This window comes from Anser anser (genome assembly GCF_964211835.1).
Source record: "Anser anser genome assembly, chromosome: Z".
Classification (NCBI taxonomy): domain Eukaryota; kingdom Metazoa; phylum Chordata; class Aves; order Anseriformes; family Anatidae; genus Anser; species Anser anser.
This window is the reverse complement of record NC_139723.1, coordinates 3,710,137-3,727,378: the sequence shown is the minus strand read 5'-3', so window position 1 is coordinate 3,727,378 and position 17,242 is coordinate 3,710,137. Positions and strand designations below refer to the sequence as shown.

The 17,242-nt window shown below is 35.8% G+C and overlaps 1 protein-coding gene across 2 annotated transcripts in view; it reads right to left on the bottom strand.

Annotated features, from left to right (window-relative positions):
- Positions 1-17,242, bottom strand: part of ADGRV1 (adhesion G protein-coupled receptor V1) — a 288,840-nt gene that overhangs the window by 230,530 nt on the left and 41,068 nt on the right. For both annotated transcript variants that reach the window (XM_083816849.1, XM_083816850.1), the window contains 11 exons: positions 16,931-17,094; positions 16,170-16,293; positions 15,513-15,779; positions 12,896-13,022; positions 10,582-10,799; positions 8,615-9,358; positions 6,885-7,258; positions 4,876-5,052; positions 1,725-1,905; positions 902-1,104; positions 119-248 (listed from right to left, as the gene is read on the bottom strand). In XM_083816849.1, coding sequence (XP_083672975.1) covers positions 119-248; positions 902-1,104; positions 1,725-1,905; positions 4,876-5,052; positions 6,885-7,258; positions 8,615-9,358; positions 10,582-10,799; positions 12,896-13,022; positions 15,513-15,779; positions 16,170-16,293; positions 16,931-17,094 — 2,709 coding nt within the window. The remainder of the gene's footprint in view (positions 1-118; positions 249-901; positions 1,105-1,724; positions 1,906-4,875; positions 5,053-6,884; positions 7,259-8,614; positions 9,359-10,581; positions 10,800-12,895; positions 13,023-15,512; positions 15,780-16,169; positions 16,294-16,930; positions 17,095-17,242) is intronic.

Sequence of the window (17,242 nt, the reverse complement as noted above, 5' to 3'; positions counted from 1 at the left end):
AGGTGCTTTTTGTTTGTTTTCAGAAATAACATAGAAAATAATGCCAAGAAAGACAAGATTTTTATGAACGAGTAGAGGTCATGAAAATACAACTAAGGGACTGATATATGTGCCTTACCTCCTCCCTCTGGGTTCAACAGCTCCACTTTAAACGTTTTTTCTAATTCAGGAATAGTATTATCAGTGATGTTAACAGTAATGTACTTGTATCTTTCTCCTGGCTGAAATTCCAGTGTACCCACAACAGCCTGCAATATAAGAGCTCTTCATATTTTTGTTCAAGTCTAATGTTTTCATCCATATAAAAAAAAGAAACAGAACCTTCATTTTCTCTTTTTCAAAACATCTACTTTTCCTCACTTAAGCTTTAAAAAAAAATCTGAAAAATCTGTTTTACAAAAGAAAAAAAAAAAGAAGAAGACATCTAAGTTGACATATTGGTGAGCATCTGCATTCATGTACATTTTTCTTATTTTTCTGCACAAATGATCAGTTGGACAAGCAAGTGCAGATACATGCAGGTTATTTTGCTAGGCATATACAAATCCCAGTATGTACAAGCATAATGTTAACCTGTACATGCACTTGAATAATATGGTCTGTAACAACAGCAAAACTCACAAATTGCTACACTGAAAACTCTGTTAAGAAAAAAAAAAAAAGTTCAAAACCAGAGGCTTTTCCTAGACAATGCAACTTACTGCAGAGAAAAGAATGGAGAAGTCACATGATGTATATTTTTAAGTGAATATTACATATCCATTTGCCACATCACCTTGTAAAGTAGTCTTTCTGTGAAAGAATCATAGCTGGGCTAGAGCAGTCAAACTGAAGGCTATCTCCACGATAAATAACTGTAATTAATTCCAAAACAATTATACCACCTTGGCAGTTGCCATACCTGATAATCTTTGGGACTGAAAGCTGTGACTGGCACTGTTCTGTATTCCACCAGAACTGTTCCAAGAAGGCCTTGTGCACGAACTACCAGTAATCTGACGTGTCCAGCTTCTTCTTTAATAGTAATATGGGGCACAGAAGAGGCTGGAAGAATCATTTTATCACCTGGCTGAGGAGGTGGCCCCACAGAGAACTGGAGCAGACCTGGAAGACAAGAATTACTACTTACATGGCTTTTCATAACAAATTTTAAAGATGATAAACAATTTAAATAAAGTGATTGATAACATATCTTGTGATGGTTCTGAAATTAAAAACCACATATACCAGTATACCCTTAAGCCTCAATCACACTATTTCCAGAGATGTGCTGTGTGCCTTACCCTCTCTCACTGATATTCTTGTCAGTCTTGATAAAAGGCACAGCACAATAATAAAACCTTCTCTTCCCAAAAGAGCCTCACAGGCCACGGTTTTGCGTATTTACTGGTACAAGACATATGGAGAAATGACTCTCATTGTCAGGAATTCTCATTTGATGAAAAACCTGGACAGGATCAACTACATGCAGAGCCTTTATTTGCCCTCACAAGAGAATCATTGCTTGTTTGGTCAGGGAAGATTTGAGGCCTTTTTGTAAAATTATAAAAGAAAACTAATTCACTATTCATTCATGTATATAAACAATGAATTAATTCAAGTTAGATAAAGTGGAATATATGAGATTGCTTCCTCAACTATTACAACCAAGCAAAGTTTTCATCTGACTGGAAAGAACTACACAATAATCTGAAACAAAGCTGTATAATTCCCATCATTGTTACCGTATGGGTGGTCACTGGCTTTGATGCTGATATCAGTAGTTTCCTTTTCTGGATCTATACTTGCTCCACTGGTGGGAGTTGAACCTAGTTTCCCATCTCCAGACACTGCAGAGACTAATGTCACACGGAAATATTCATTTAGCTCCGGAATGTCATCATCAATAACATGCAAATTTAACACCTAGAGAAGGACCAAATCATGGAGAAATCAAACCATGCAACATTCTTTGATTAGTCAGTCAGCTGTATCTGCTGTATAGTTCTGAAAGCAAAGGACAATATTTTTGCTCTCCACATAAATTCAACTAATTTCTAAGATAACATTTTATGTCTAGAATATGCTTTCCAAAAACAATGCTTCCAAGCTACTGGAAATGGAAGGCATATTTTCTGAATTGTTTCAAACTACATAAATAAGTGATAATAAATACTTGTTTGGTTGGTTTTGTATATCTTCACAAAAGCAGAGTTTAATTTCCATGTACTGAACATGAAATATCTGATAAATTTTAAAATCTTTTTGAAATTATGCTTATGAAGAGACATTACAGTGATTAATCCAATTTAGAGAGCAAATAAATTGAGCTTATTATACCACCTGACACTTTGAACTGCAGATCATACGATTTACTAACATAACCTTGCTCTAAACACGCTAACACATTCACTTCAGAAAATTCCATCTTTCGTTATGTTTTGATATGGTTGGACAAACATATAGAAAACATTTAAGTAGCTGATCATATTTAGAGGCATGGTAATGAGTAGATTACAAATGTCAGTTGAAAGTCCCTTAGGATATCCCACCTGAAGAGCAGCTTGCTACCAGCCTGTTTCTTAGAGCCATGCACATTAGCTCCTCTGTATGTATGCAGTAAATTGGACCAGTAAGCTGTGTAGCAAGAGCCTACATCAGCCATTTTCTGCCACTAGATAGAGTAATGTGGGCCTCGTCTATGCTGCCATGCTAGAAAAGCTTTGGAAATTTCTGCTATATATGATTGTATGAAATGCAGTAATATCATTTTACAGAGAAATAAAGCTGAATGAACAAACTATTATAACATGAATGAACTATTTTCAGATACCACACGCTTTTGCCAGTCATTACATTATCCAGATTCACAGTTCTAGTGAAGTCACTGGGATCCCTGCAAATGACTTCAGCGAATTTGAGTCCACATGGACTTCTGCAGCCTGATATAAGTGAAACTGAGGATGGTATTTTCTACTCACAATTCATCCTTATTATACAAACAATAATAGAAAGTGTATGTTGTTTCTACAGTACTGTGGTCCCGCACCACTTCTTCAAATAAATTTAACAATTCTGTGCTGTACATCAGGATTGAATTCATTGAAACAGATTATTTTTATTTCTAGCACACGCTGTTTATTACCACAGAATTTTAATCATAGGACAGCCCACGTTGGACGGGACATCAAAAGATGAAGTTCAATGTTTCATGGAAAAAAAAAAATAGATGAAATAATCCAGCACCATGTTCAACTGCATCTTAAGCACCCCTGGTGATGGGAATTCTACCATAGAACCATACATTGGTTTGGGCTGGAAGGGACCTTAAAGCCCACCCAGTGCCACCCCCTGCCACGGGCAGGGACACCTCCCAGCAGCCCAGGCTGCCCCCAGCCCCATCCAGCCTGGCCTTGGGCACTGCCAGGGATGGGGCAGCCACAGCTCCTCTGGGCAGCCTGGGCCTGGGCCTCACCACCCTCTGAGGGAAGAATTTCCTAATTCGCCCCCTCCCTCGCCCTGCTGCCCACGCTGCTTTTGGTGCAGCCCAGGGTACGGGTGGCTTTCTGGGCTGCAAGCACACATTGCCGGCTCATGTCGAGCTTCTCATCAACCACCACGCCCAGGTCCTTCCCCACCCCAGGGGTGCTCTCAGTGCTTTCTCTGCCCAGCCTGTGTTTGTGCTTGGGATTGCCCTGGCCCAGATGCTGAGGTCGGGACAACCCGACCCTGTCCCTAAGGAAGTCGTTCCAGTAGTTGTAAAAAATTTCAAGACAAAACCTCTCCCACTCTATCTTTGTACTCTTTGCCCTCTGTCTTCTCCTGTGGTTTCTTGAGAAGAGAGAGCCTCTGTCAACTCTGGAGCTGCCCTTTAGGTACTGTAATAATGGGATCAAAGTCCCCTTCTAAAGGGTGAAAAGATCTAACCCCTTGAGTCTTTCCTTAGAGGACAGGTTCTCCAGCTCTTTGACCATCTTTCTGGCCCTCTTTTGGACCTCCAGTCTGCCCACATAATTTTTTAATTGTGGGCCTCTGTAGCTTTGAATTCCTACTCTTCAGTGTATCCTGGTATCCTGGTATTTCTTTTTTCTTTTTTTTTTTTTTTTAAACTAATTCAGATAAGGAATTTCGTAAGACTTTTAGAAAGCTTTCTCAGAAGCAGCTAAAGCTTCCCTTATGTATCATTTCTCTTTCTCTCCCCCAACTCTGAGATGCAATTCTGATTACCAATTTCAGGTGTCTCTAAGGCCAGAATATTGAATAATTTCCTTATGTTCCAGTTGCTCGCACACTTTATGCAGAGGAATAGATTAAAGCAGACAGTAATCATTTCAGGGAGACTCAAAAACAGCTATTGTTACAAGAACACCTTTAATCTCCTGTTTCTGATTTTGAATTTAAAAGGAGACAGAACCTGGATAGCCTTGAGTGCAAGAACAGCAATGAATCTTACTATTGCCTATTTAATTGTTGTGGACATAAATTTGAGTTACAACACTCAGATCAAACCTGATCATTTTCCAATTTCGAAAGTACATGGACTATCTACACTTTTTAAAGTATATGTACACATACACATAAATACAGTTAATATTTTTTATGTATATGTACATATATCTAATATGTACATGCACACATGGTGACTTTTGAACTGACATATACACAGAGCTACAAATAACACTTTCTTGTTGTCAGGGATGGAAAAAAAGAAAGAAAGAAAATATATATATAACAAAAAAATAACAACATAAAATAACAAAATAAAAAATAATAATAAGAAAAGCCATGTGAAGTAAACACTCTCTAGTATGCAAACCAGCCAAGCACCCTCAGAAGGTATTTTCCAGGAGGTTTGTAAAGGACAGGATGAATTGTTAATAGGAAGGTAGGGTTTACCTCTGATCTCTGCCAAGGAACGAATGTGATAGTGCCACTGCTATTAGAAAAATCGGTAACAGAGTAATTAATGCCAGTGGAATCAACCTGTGAGATAATGTACTTTATATACACATAGTCTAGGGCTCCCCTTGTACGCTCCACAACACAGGATATAGTGGAACCTTCATCAGCAGTCTGGAAGAAAGCAAAAATTTGGAACGTTTATTACTGTCAAAGTAAATCAAGGCAATTTCATTAAATAACATGAAAATATTTAATGCCAGACAAATGTTCAAGTAAAAAATTGCTGTCATGTTACTTTCAGCTCTTTTGGAGTGTTAGGAAGCTGAAACTGACCTTGATGCCAATCAGAACAATCCTAGTGGAATCTGCAAAAGTCTGATGCCTCCCTGAGGACTATTAAGGTAACAAATAACAATACACTGCAGTTCGTCCTGGACACAACCCCTTTCCTAAAACTATGCGTCAGAGACAGAATCAATATGCTTGAAATGTACCTGTCGAAAGCAAATGAAACTATTGCTTTATAATAACGTCAATATTGTAATTTTCCTTAGCAATAATTTAAAGAAAGATTTGGATCAGCACTTTCTCTAACCAGACACACTATGGATAGAAATAAACTATACCATCATCATTCAGAAAAACAGATTTTTCTCTTCTACTGTCCTCCTTACAATTCTGTATCTTCACAGATAACATGACTTCTGCAGCGACAACTTCACATCTCTGGAATGAAGCTTTAATTGGTACTGACCTTCTATTTTAGAAAATAACGTTCATAAAATTAACATAGAAAATAATTTTATCTGAAAGTTATTGGAAAGGTTAAAGCTATCTTATGCATTAGATAAATTTCAGGGCTGCTTTGTAAGAAAGCATAGATACTGTGTGTGACTTCAGCTGCCTAGTAGACAGATATGCACAGTTAAACTACTGGTAAAAAAATGCTGTGTTCCTGCATCACCACTAAGAGCTCTAATACTTCCCTGGTGAAATGGACATATGATAGGTGCAAAACAATTACCGTGCCATATAATTATTTTTTTTCTTCATGGTTGGCTGATGATCTGTGGCATCACAGCGTATCAGAGGTACTTGAACCTGAAGGAATCTATTATCATAGCATATGGTAGGCACACAATAAGCAAACTGAACCAAACTGAAAACTAGTATCACTCAGGCAAGACAGTTATTTTAAAAACACCATAAGCACTTTGATTAAAAAAGAATGTAATTAAAGCTCATAAGAGTTCCCAAATGAAAACTATATTGAATTTTTTTTTCCACAAAATAATCCAATACCAGTAGAGATAGCTATCATGTTATTCCCCCTTATAATTGATTAAAGAAGTAAAGAATGATTTATGTTTATTTCAAGCCTCCTCAAAAAGTAGCAAGTTTACACTCTGCATATAGAATGGATACCACTGAAAAAAGATTTCATCTGTTAAAACTAAAACAACAAAAAAAACCACTACTAAATCAACCAACTGACATCAAACATATGCAAATTATAACTTAGTTTATGACAGCAAATGAAGGTGGAAAAATCCATAACACTTTGTCATTGCATGATCTCTAGTAAAATTATCTCAAACACATCATGTGACACAGAAAACTAAAATAAAAATCTTTGCAATAATCCATTCTCAAAAAAAAAACAGAGAATTAAATCTTACATTTTAACTGGTAACTCAAATGTAACAGAAGTGAAGGTAAAATATTTTTCTAGAAAAAAAAAATTAAGCCTTAGTCTTCAGTTTATATAGTAAACTAAATTTTCTTAACCATTTTTTTCTTTAGCTTTTTAAAATTATATAGTAAATCCCAGTGGAACTGAGGTTGTATTAACAGAACATATGCATCTCCAAATCCTAGGAAAACTTTGCTTAACCACAAAAGCAAACACTGCAAAATCTAGGGTTTGTTCAGGTCACTTGGTCCTGCCATTTAGCTTTCTGTGCCTGAAATATCACCTACAATTTCCATTATGACCACCTTACCTCAGGGATACATGCTCCAGTGAAGCCAAATAAACCATTAGCATTATCACTTTTCTGTATTCTTAATCTTGCTGTGGTGTTTTCTTGTGAAATTCGAGCTCCACCACGCACAGAAATGAGCTTTAGTATGAATAATTCTTCTCCTTCTTCTTCTTTGTCATCCTTTGCAGACACGATGAATGATTTATTGGTCTCTCCTTGCCAATACTCCAAATACCCAGAGACAGGGTGGACATCACTTTTTGCAGGAGTTGCATGAAGTTCATAGATCTCTGCTCGTGTCAACTTACGCTCATAAAGCCTTACATCCTGCATTAACCCTGTGTACCTACTGCTGCCGTTGATTCCTGCTCCAATTCTTACTATTCCTGGACCTGAGAAGGAAATTATAATTTTTTCTCATGTTATTGTATTTGTATGAAACAGTCAGCAACTGACTACCTGTTTTTCTTAAAAACCAGTGGTAAACTGTTCATTGTCCCTGGATGAGGAATCATATTGATCTTGAGATCCAAAATCAGGAGGTTCCTTGAGCCTCATCTCAATGTTACAGGTAAGTCCTCACAGGCCAAACAATTCCATCCTATGCTGTCCAAGTTTTTCATCCTATTAGTTCTAGCAGCACATTATCATCATCCCTCATTTTTATAAGTCTTAGAGACTTGAGGCTTCCTCTTTCCTCCACAGATTTTCAGAGCAGAACTGCAACCCCTTTTAGCCCTTGTTTTGCTGAACAAATCCTACTTTGTTTCCCTCTGCTAGGGCAGCTGATCCATTCTGATGATACTCATGATTACTGCATTAACCCTTCTGGACATCCATTTCATCCACCACACTGTAATTCCATGCAAATTCCAAACTCTTTTTACAACAGCATTTATATTTCTCTGTCTCCAAACTATAGGATCACAGCTGCCTCATATTCATTCCTACTCTATCCTATTCTGTGCCATGCTATGCTCTTGTGCTAAAACACACACATCAGCTGTTTTCAGTTGCCTTTCAGAAAATGAAAGAAAACAAACAAACAAAAAAAGCTGTGCTCTTCAGTGTATTGTCATACATATGACACTGAGTGGCAGTTGTAGAGATGAGCAACCACAGGAACTGATAAAAGTCCCAGGGCACAAAGTGGAGGATGCTGAGAAAAACTGGGCTGCTATGCACACCACTGTGTATTACCCAACATTCAACGGAGAGAGATGACATACTTGCCTTACTATTGCATTATCCCCAGACACACGCCATCTCCACTAATAAAGAAAATTTACAGCACAGACATATCCTTCTAGCAATAAAAGCATAATTGCATTTCACATATATTTGTTCTAGAAACCAAGGGGGGGAAAAAAAAAAAAAACCTCTCAGCCTCTCAGCTTAGCTACAGTACTGCAAGTGTGATGGAAATTACTAATTGCAGAAGTACTATTCTTTTTACAAATGGAAAATTTGATTTCTTAAACTTCAACCTGGAATTTTAAAAGCAGAAATAAAATAGTACACCATACAATTAATAGTCCTCTACTCTCACTCAACATCGCAGCAGTTTGAATTTTTTAGAACATTCACACAATTTCCATAGGCTTTCTGAAAATCCTCAAAGAATTCTTATCCATTCCTTTCAATTAACTTAACAGATATAATCATTTCAGTGTATTTCTTCCACCTTTGAAGTGGCTAGACTATGCATTTCAGAGCTTTATATATGGAGAAAAATAGCAAAGGCTCACCATCAAGAATTGCTTCTCCTTTTAGACTCTTCATTCCTCCCAGAACTAGAATTCCATCAACGTAAAATTCAATTATACTTTCATCCAGAGTAATCAGAACGTGAAGCCAAGTATTCTCATCCAGGTATTTCATGACTGATGTTTTAGCCATGTATGTCATATTGGACCCTAATGCTGTATAATGAAGCACTACAGAAACATGAGAATCATTTGTCTGAATTTTCACACCGTAATATAAAGTCCCATTATCGTTATCCTTTTCAACTACATAGCCATCTGTACTGACATTAGGAATTAACCAAGCTGAAAATGTAAAATTGGTTACTGCATTATTTCCATTGTATGGGTATTCAGGACCGATAATGCCAAATGCATCCTCTTTTCCACTGAAATACAGAGCGTCTGTTCCACTGTGATGGCGCCTCATGTGGGGCTGTGATTGTACTGAGCTTGGGAATGATCCAAGCAACAAGAAATCTACCATTGATGGCAGTCCAGCTTGGAAGGTACTAGACAGTATTTCCCAACCTAGTCGGACAACACCAAAGGTGCCTTGCTGTCTCCAGATGGTGAAGTCCGTAATATAGGAAAGGTCATCTTCAGAAAGAGTATCTTCCACTATCTCTCTGTCCTGGCTCTTTGGATCTATAACAAACACTCCAAAAGGGTCATCATTGAAAGGGATCATGACAGTTACAGTAGGACTGGTTTCAGATAACTGACCACCAGGACCAGGAGACCCACCTGCGTAATAGAAGTTAGAGTAAAAGTTAATGATTAAACAACACGCTCAGAAAAAAGTTTCAAAGTACTTTTTTTTTTTTTTAATAAAACAAGTTTCTAAAAAAACCTCAAATCCTCCTTTAAGATCCTCTGGACTTATAGCAAATGATCTAACTTGAAAATTACATAGGTTAATTGTATTATTCTTAAAACACTGTGCTGATGTAATTTCAGTAGAAAACAAACCCACATGCTATTTTTCAGCTGTAAAACACACAGATGTCTTTCAGGTGAAACATGACAAGGTCCATCTTTTCTTAATTAGCCAATAAGGTAGGTTACCTTTGATTCGTTTGATAAGCATGGGGGCCAAATTCAATTCTTGTATTGCTCAAAGACTTACAGGAATAGAGAATGGCAAAATCTTGCCTGTTGCCTCTGATACAGAAGTACATACACCTTGCAGAAACAGTAACCAGTTGTGTATTAAAACTGCTGCCCAGTCCTGGTGTTAGTCATCTATCTTTGCACAGTAAGAATTCATGATATGAAGATCATGTTGTGAATGGAGAATCTCCGTGTTCAAAGTGTACAGTGATCTACCTGTTATAAGCAGGAAATATTTTGTACATCCGTATGGACTTCACTTACAGGAAAGGCCAACACACATTTTCACTTGTATCAGAGCACAGAAGACCATGAATAGTACTAAAGTGGAATTAATCCAGATTAGGAAATGTGTCCAGTAGCAATTCAAAGTTGTAATTTAAGTCATGTGAAGTGGTAACTACAAGTATTTTACCTCCTCTAGGGAAACAAACAAACAAAAAAGCAACCTCTATTATGGTAGACACACATAACCTTTAATACCTTTGTTATTTCTTTGTTAGTATCTTTGTTTTATATTTTGTGCATGGAGATCTATGTATCTGAAATTCAGAACTCTTGGTTTTTGAAATGAAACTTCTGAACTTTAAGAAGTTTAATTTCAAAAACCAAGAGGCATCCCTTTTAAAGTTCAGATCACCAAAATGTGTTAAACAGTAATTCGGGAACTGAGTAACTCTCTATATATGGAAATCAAGATTAAATGAAAAATAAGACCTAAAACCTTACCAGAAAAGCATAGGATATCAAGACATGATTCAAAGCAATGCTCTTTCCAGTGTTGGTTTCTTTTTGATTGATTAAACATAACTCTTTTCTACCAGATATGAAGGAAATGGTGGTATGGAAGACAATACCTGAAGCATTCACCAACTTTAGAATGTAAAATTCGTTGAATTCAGGAATTCTATCTGAAATGGCACGTAGTGTTATTGACTTCGACCTTTCACCATCCATGAAGCACACAGTCCCATAAGTTTCATAGAATTCTTCTCCTGGCTTCAGTGCAGAGTTATTATCAAACAACTGCCAGGTCAAAGAAACATTGCCGAAGTGTCCTCTGTGTCTCAAAATCCTGTTCAGTGATACAGAAAGAATGAGAGTCCTGGCAGGCATGCATCAGCGTTGAGTAGAAAAGGAAAATGTGGAGACTCCTTTTACTGTAATCTTCCTTACAGTAAGAAGTAATATACTATGTAATATAAAGTAAAATACTAATATACTACAACTGTTCCATGAAGCCTTCCTTTTAAAGGCAACCACTTTTGCAGTACAATTCTACTCCCAGAATATGTACTTTAGAAAACAGAAGTAGCATACGCAGGTCCATGCAGAATACTACTGTGAAGCTACACATCACTGTGTCTTGTAATTCCAATTTATAATAATAAATATGAATGCATAATAGTTCAGAAAGTTAACATTAAAAATTAATATACTTGGACACTCTTAGACAGGAAAGAGAATCATCTACATTTAACCACAAACGTTTCTCCTTTCAGTCATCAAGTCTACTTAAACTTTTTCTTACACTTGTATTAAATTAGAATTACATTCTACGGCTTTCAGAAATCTACTGTTATTTGTGATTAAGAACGTAGTAAATGAAAATAATTTTTTTTTTTTGGTAGCTATCTGCTAACACAATTACACTAATTTCAAAAAGGCACTACAAATAAAAAGTGACCCATACAGTGCCTTTATTAAGAGTGCGCTTACATACAGGAAGTTTGCTTCTGTCGGTTTGCACGGTGACATAAAATGCCTTATAAATAGATTATATCAGGTTGAAGAATTAGTTCAGCTAAACTAGTCCAGCCACAGCAACACATTTATGTTGTTTCTGCTTCCAAAGGTTTTTCTTCTGTGGCGTTAACCAGGGTGCTCTATCCCAGCTGTGTAGCGCTGCTGCACTAACTCCAATTACCTCATTAAAACCTCTGTGTTTTCGGTGGTTTGGTTACATGCTACTTTGACCACTTTTTTATATGCTACACAACTGTCAAAGTAGTGACAGTATGGAAGAGACAGATCCCTAGTAAATATATTTTATCAATGATGACTGAGCAGGTTCCTCAGATGTTGGAGATCTTGGTATCCTATAATTCCATAAAGCACCTGTATATAAGCATGTTTACATCAAAACAATATTCTTAACACCACCAAATCCACAAAAATTATCCTGCAGATTAGACTATAAAGGACAAAAAAACAACAAAGCCCAAAACAGTGAACAGCACAACAACAAACACACAATGAACTTAATATCCTCTTTTCTTGAGACTATTCATATTTCAGATGTATTGACACAAGCATAAAGAACCAATTCACAGCCATAAGCATCTGCTTCAAGGCTTTAAAACAAACAGACAAAAAAAAAAGGATGATTTTTTAAATGCAAGAAGAACCTCTTCCCTAACTATTTGCACTATCACATTTATTGTGACCTAACTTCTCTTTACAGCCTGTCTCAAGATTTCTTAACGAAAAATCATTTTTTCATCCAATTAAAACCCCATAGTAAATTTATGAAATGAATGTAACAAGGCGAGATGCCAAGTGCATTCAATTTTTAACCCTGCTAATTCTTCAATATATCATGGTGGCACAAAGGAAAATACTTTCAAAGGTCAGACTAATGAAGAGTGTCACATCCGGACTTTAAGTATAGATTTCAATCTGTAATTAACAGATAAAAGAAAAAAAAAAATACAAAAACAGAAAGAAAGAATACAGTAGTTTGCAGTTGAAAATTTCAAAGATGGGTACAAAAAGCCACCTAGTGCCACACAGTTTTATTTAGCTATTTGTTGAGTGGTTTTTTTTCTTTTTCTGTCAGCCTAGGTTATATTGTGCTCAATCATTCAGATTTTTCTGTATCTACAGGTTCCTGAGATTATAACAGAACATCAATGCTGAAGTCTTATTTAGTTACATTTCAACATGAGCTTCTGTGCACTTTTTAATATTTACTGTGTACTCCATAGTATTACAGGTGATGTCTTCAACACATTACAAATCATTTAATCCAAAATTTTGTAAAACTGTTTTTCTATAGTGCACTTCTATCAATGCACACTTGTGCATTTGATTTAATCAAAGTGCTATTTATAAAGTACCACATACACCAGTTCCAAAAGAGTGCAAAGATATTCTTTAAACGTTACTTACCAAAAAATGTTACTTTTGCCTTCTTCAACTGGCTTCTCTAAAGGTTCCAAAGAGAAAATTCCATTAGGATCATCATTTGCTTCAATAATAACTGTTGCCATTCCAGCCTTAAAGATAACTGTATCTCCTAAAAAAGAGGACAATTATTATTATTAAAATTGGAATCAGAAATGTAGGTAACTCTAAATCCAATTATGTTTTCTACTCACTACAATTGCTTTTATACAAAGAAAAGGACAATTATAAAAGTCAGTGAAAAACAGAATTTGAGGTATTCAGCAGCAGGCAAATCAGAGTAAAAGTATTTAAGTAGTGTACCATCCAGAGAGCAAGACGTAAGATTTTCAGGAAAAATGACATGAACTGAGAAGATGTGATTCTTACTACACAGTATCCTTGCATGTAGTTGTTATGTGAGGTAACATTTTCTGTTTGATCATCTGGACAAGTCAAAAGAATAAGATATTCAGAGGTACAGAATAAAAGAGTAAGGTATTCAGAGAGCCCCGACCTTCTTTAGACCTAGAAGAAAAGTATTGCATTTAAACTAAATACAAGCTATGAGCAATGTCTAAGAGTTTATTCACTCCCATATCAAAGAATATCTAAAAGGAAGAAACATAATATTCTTATTATGTAGATGGGAAGCTAGCAGGATTTCAGTGTGCATATTAGTACAGGTAAATATTAAGGGATGTTAATTCTAACTCCATTGCATTGTCCATAGATGAACATAATGTGTCCACACCCACCCCATTTTTTGTCTTCTTTGAAAGTGTCCGACTAAATTTTGTTCCACGTTAAACAATGTGCTTATTCCTCTAACTTCATATACCTCTATTTGTATTTTCTCTCAGGAACAACAGTCCCCAAAAAAATTTCAGAACAGTCAAGGCCACTGTATGTAACCAATCATAGAAAGAAAACCAACTTTTGCTTTCAGGAATATGTATAGAAATATTCTTTATTCTTAGTGATTCTAGAATGGCTGTAAAACTATATGATGCTCATTTTAGAGGAAAAAGGAGGCTATGGATACCCATTCCCCATGTGCTAGGAGAAAAGCCATGATATGTTCCCAATGGGGTAGTATTGGGAGCTACCAGTAGATCCTGAAGAAAGTTATTAAAGTAGAAAGAGACAACAAAAGAGAAAACTTATGAAGGAAGAAGAATGGTTTTGTCTAATCCTTTCCCTAGTCTGATATTTTATAAGAGACCTGGGTACTACAGTGAATACCAGCCGACCTTGGGAAATAGCTTAGCTGCCTTATACTCAAATTACTGCTTTCCCTGTCAACCTCTGGCTGCCTGCTACCAATGTTCAGGGAAGGATTCAACTCAAGATCAATGCTGCCTTGTGAGAAACTCACAGGCCAGCCGCAGGGTGTCCACTGTAGCATGACCTCAATCACTTCAGTCTTATCGACTGCTAAAGACTAAGACCATCAGAGACTGTAATGAGAACTAAGATGCTTAGCGTGCTTACAGATGAAGAAATCTAATTTTAGGTTTCCTAATCTTGAATTGAATACCTGGTAGGTATTTTACTTTGAGAACGTGTCACACAATCTGAAGGTATAGTCTGATGGTTAATTGCCATCATCTTTCTTTGCTTTATTAAATTACAGCCCCTCAGGTTTCAATGGCTGATTCAATATAGCTTTGCTTTGCATTGCAAAGATTTGCAGCAGATTCAGAGCCTGTTATTACCTCTCAACTAGAGAACAGTAAAAAATGAAGGGCAGTAAATTAAAATTTGATAACACAATTGCAAATGACTCTCCCACAACACCATGAGTTTTGTTGGAGCTAGGTGTGGGGAGGGTCTTTATTAAATACTTAGGGCTCTGGAAAAATTATGAATTTCTTATACTTCACTTTTATTTTCTCATGTATATTACATAACAGTGATAATTTATTCTAAAAGATATGTATTTCAAAAACGTGAGGAATGGGCTGAATAATTTTGGTCATTCCTTTTTAAGTGTAAACTTTGAAAAATAAATAAATAAACAAAAATACGTTATTTCTAAGGTAATAAATCCTTTCTTTAGAGGTGGTCCCCTGGGTAAATTGTGACATATATTTTTCTGCAAATTAAGCCTTTTAAAACTATAGTCTCAGAGTGAAAAAAATGTATGCATACTTTTCGCTACTAATAAAATAGAGCAATTACATACCCTTCCTCCAAAATATGGCAGTTCTGTTTGTTTTTACAAAAATCATGTAGTTTTGTAATACACTCTGGAGCATGAAAAAAATAACTAAAAGAATACCTCTTTTCCTAAAACTGTTGGGTACTAAATTTTGTTTTTTTTTTTTTTTTGCTTTGTGTTTTTGTATTGAAGTCCATCTAATTTGGAGCATTTATATTTGAAAAGGGACTTTCACTCCAGTTGTTTTTGCAGGCAAAGTATCAACTGTATCATTTGATTTTTGTTTCCAATAAAATAATTAAGGATGAAAATTCAAACACAGTATGCATTTATTGTATAAAAATCTTGAAGCAAACATTATTCGTATAATTCTTGGCATTTAAATATTGCTTTATGATAAGACCAAGATACTAAGAAATTGCCAGCAAAAAAAAAAAAAAAAAAAAAAGGAAGACTTACCTGTAGAATTGAAAAGGATAATATAAAATGTTTCATCAGTTTCAGGGGTATCATCGTCGTTGATATACACAGATAAATTCTGCTCCCTTTCTCCAACATCAAACAAAATGACACTGTTCTTTCCACTGGGAACAAAGTCTCCCTCTTCAGCTGTTGCATCTCCATTAACAGTAATATACTGGACAACAACAGCGACATCAGCAGATCCATTCCTTAGGACTGTAAAGTTTGCAACACTTCCTTCTTGAACACTCACTGTCACAGGTTCTGAAAATACAAAAGCAACAAATCTGTCTGAGTTCAAGCCTGAGTTGCTTGCATTTGCTCTATTTTCTTAATTCTCTCTAGTAGGATCTTCCTCTTCAATGAAACAATAAGATGTATGTGATAAAGGTAGGAAATAATTCACGTACGAGAGAATGTTTTGTACCTTGCCTCCTAACTGATCTCAACATCAACAAAGAGAAAAATGACACACACAAAAAAATGGGAAGGTTCTGAAGGAAACAAATATAAATTAAATACAAAAAAAAAAAAAGTTTGGGGAGCTTTTCCACTTGCTCTTTTGGGATTACAATTTCGCAATGATCTGGTTTGTGAAAAAAATCCGTTTTAGGTAGTGTATGTATTCCACATTTATAAACAATAATATCTAACCTGCAAAATAAATGGGATCATCATTCTTTGTTATTTGTAAAATTGCAGTGGTTACATTGCCCAGCCTGGCTCCACCGGTAGCATTGAATAAACTGATGGTGAATACTTCCTCCTCTTCAGGCACCTGAAAGTATTAAGACATTAATTTCTAGCATACAAAACACTGAAGAATTTAAAATGAAAAGTTAGGGGGATTAATAAGCCAGAGATTTCTGAGTGTTGTTTTTATTTGTCAGTCCTTATGTGTCTCAAGAGGGATGATAATTCATACAGTTATACAGAAATTATCATCCATCTACAGTTTTTGTAAGTAAGTCCCTTCCTCTTTATCTTGCACAGATGACCCAAAAGTTACCTTCCAGTTTTATGTTTCTGATACATGTAGTTTTTTTTACAGCTTTATTTATTTATCATTAGGTGTAATCTTTCTTATATTACTTCAAATTTATCAGCATATAGGATTAGGATTGAAATTAGGATTCCAGTTATCAAGATACGAGTTTCAGTCAAACTTTCCTATAACTTTACCACAGTACAATTACTCTCAGCTTCTACCTTTTTTGTTTAGAGGTATGCACAGCTTCTGAAATTTCTCTATGATTTGCAGACATTATCTCAGTTCTACCCAAGTATTTTGATATTTCCTACAAGTTATTAGGCTCTTGAGAAACACACATTCCTTTTTTCTCCTTATACTCTAATGTTTTAGTACTTACTCTTTGTCCCATATTCTCACCCCAAAACACTGTAAAAGTGTTTACCTCATCTGGCAGTGAGTAAATGGTGATATTTTTTGAAAACTCCAGATTATCAAATAAAATAGTCCCTTGCTCTGGATAGACGTCATTGGTACATGCTGGATCAACAACCCAAGACACACTAACATTTCCATAGTTTCCTTGGTTTCTTACAACTCTGTAAACAGCTAAAAAACATAAACATACAGAGTCAGTGTGCATATTCAGAGCAACAGAAATCAAAAAGGAACATCTGAAACATCTGAAACTGAGAAAAAGGAAATAAAATAATAACCAATTTCACTTCTTATGAAACCAGTAACATGTTGGAGTGCT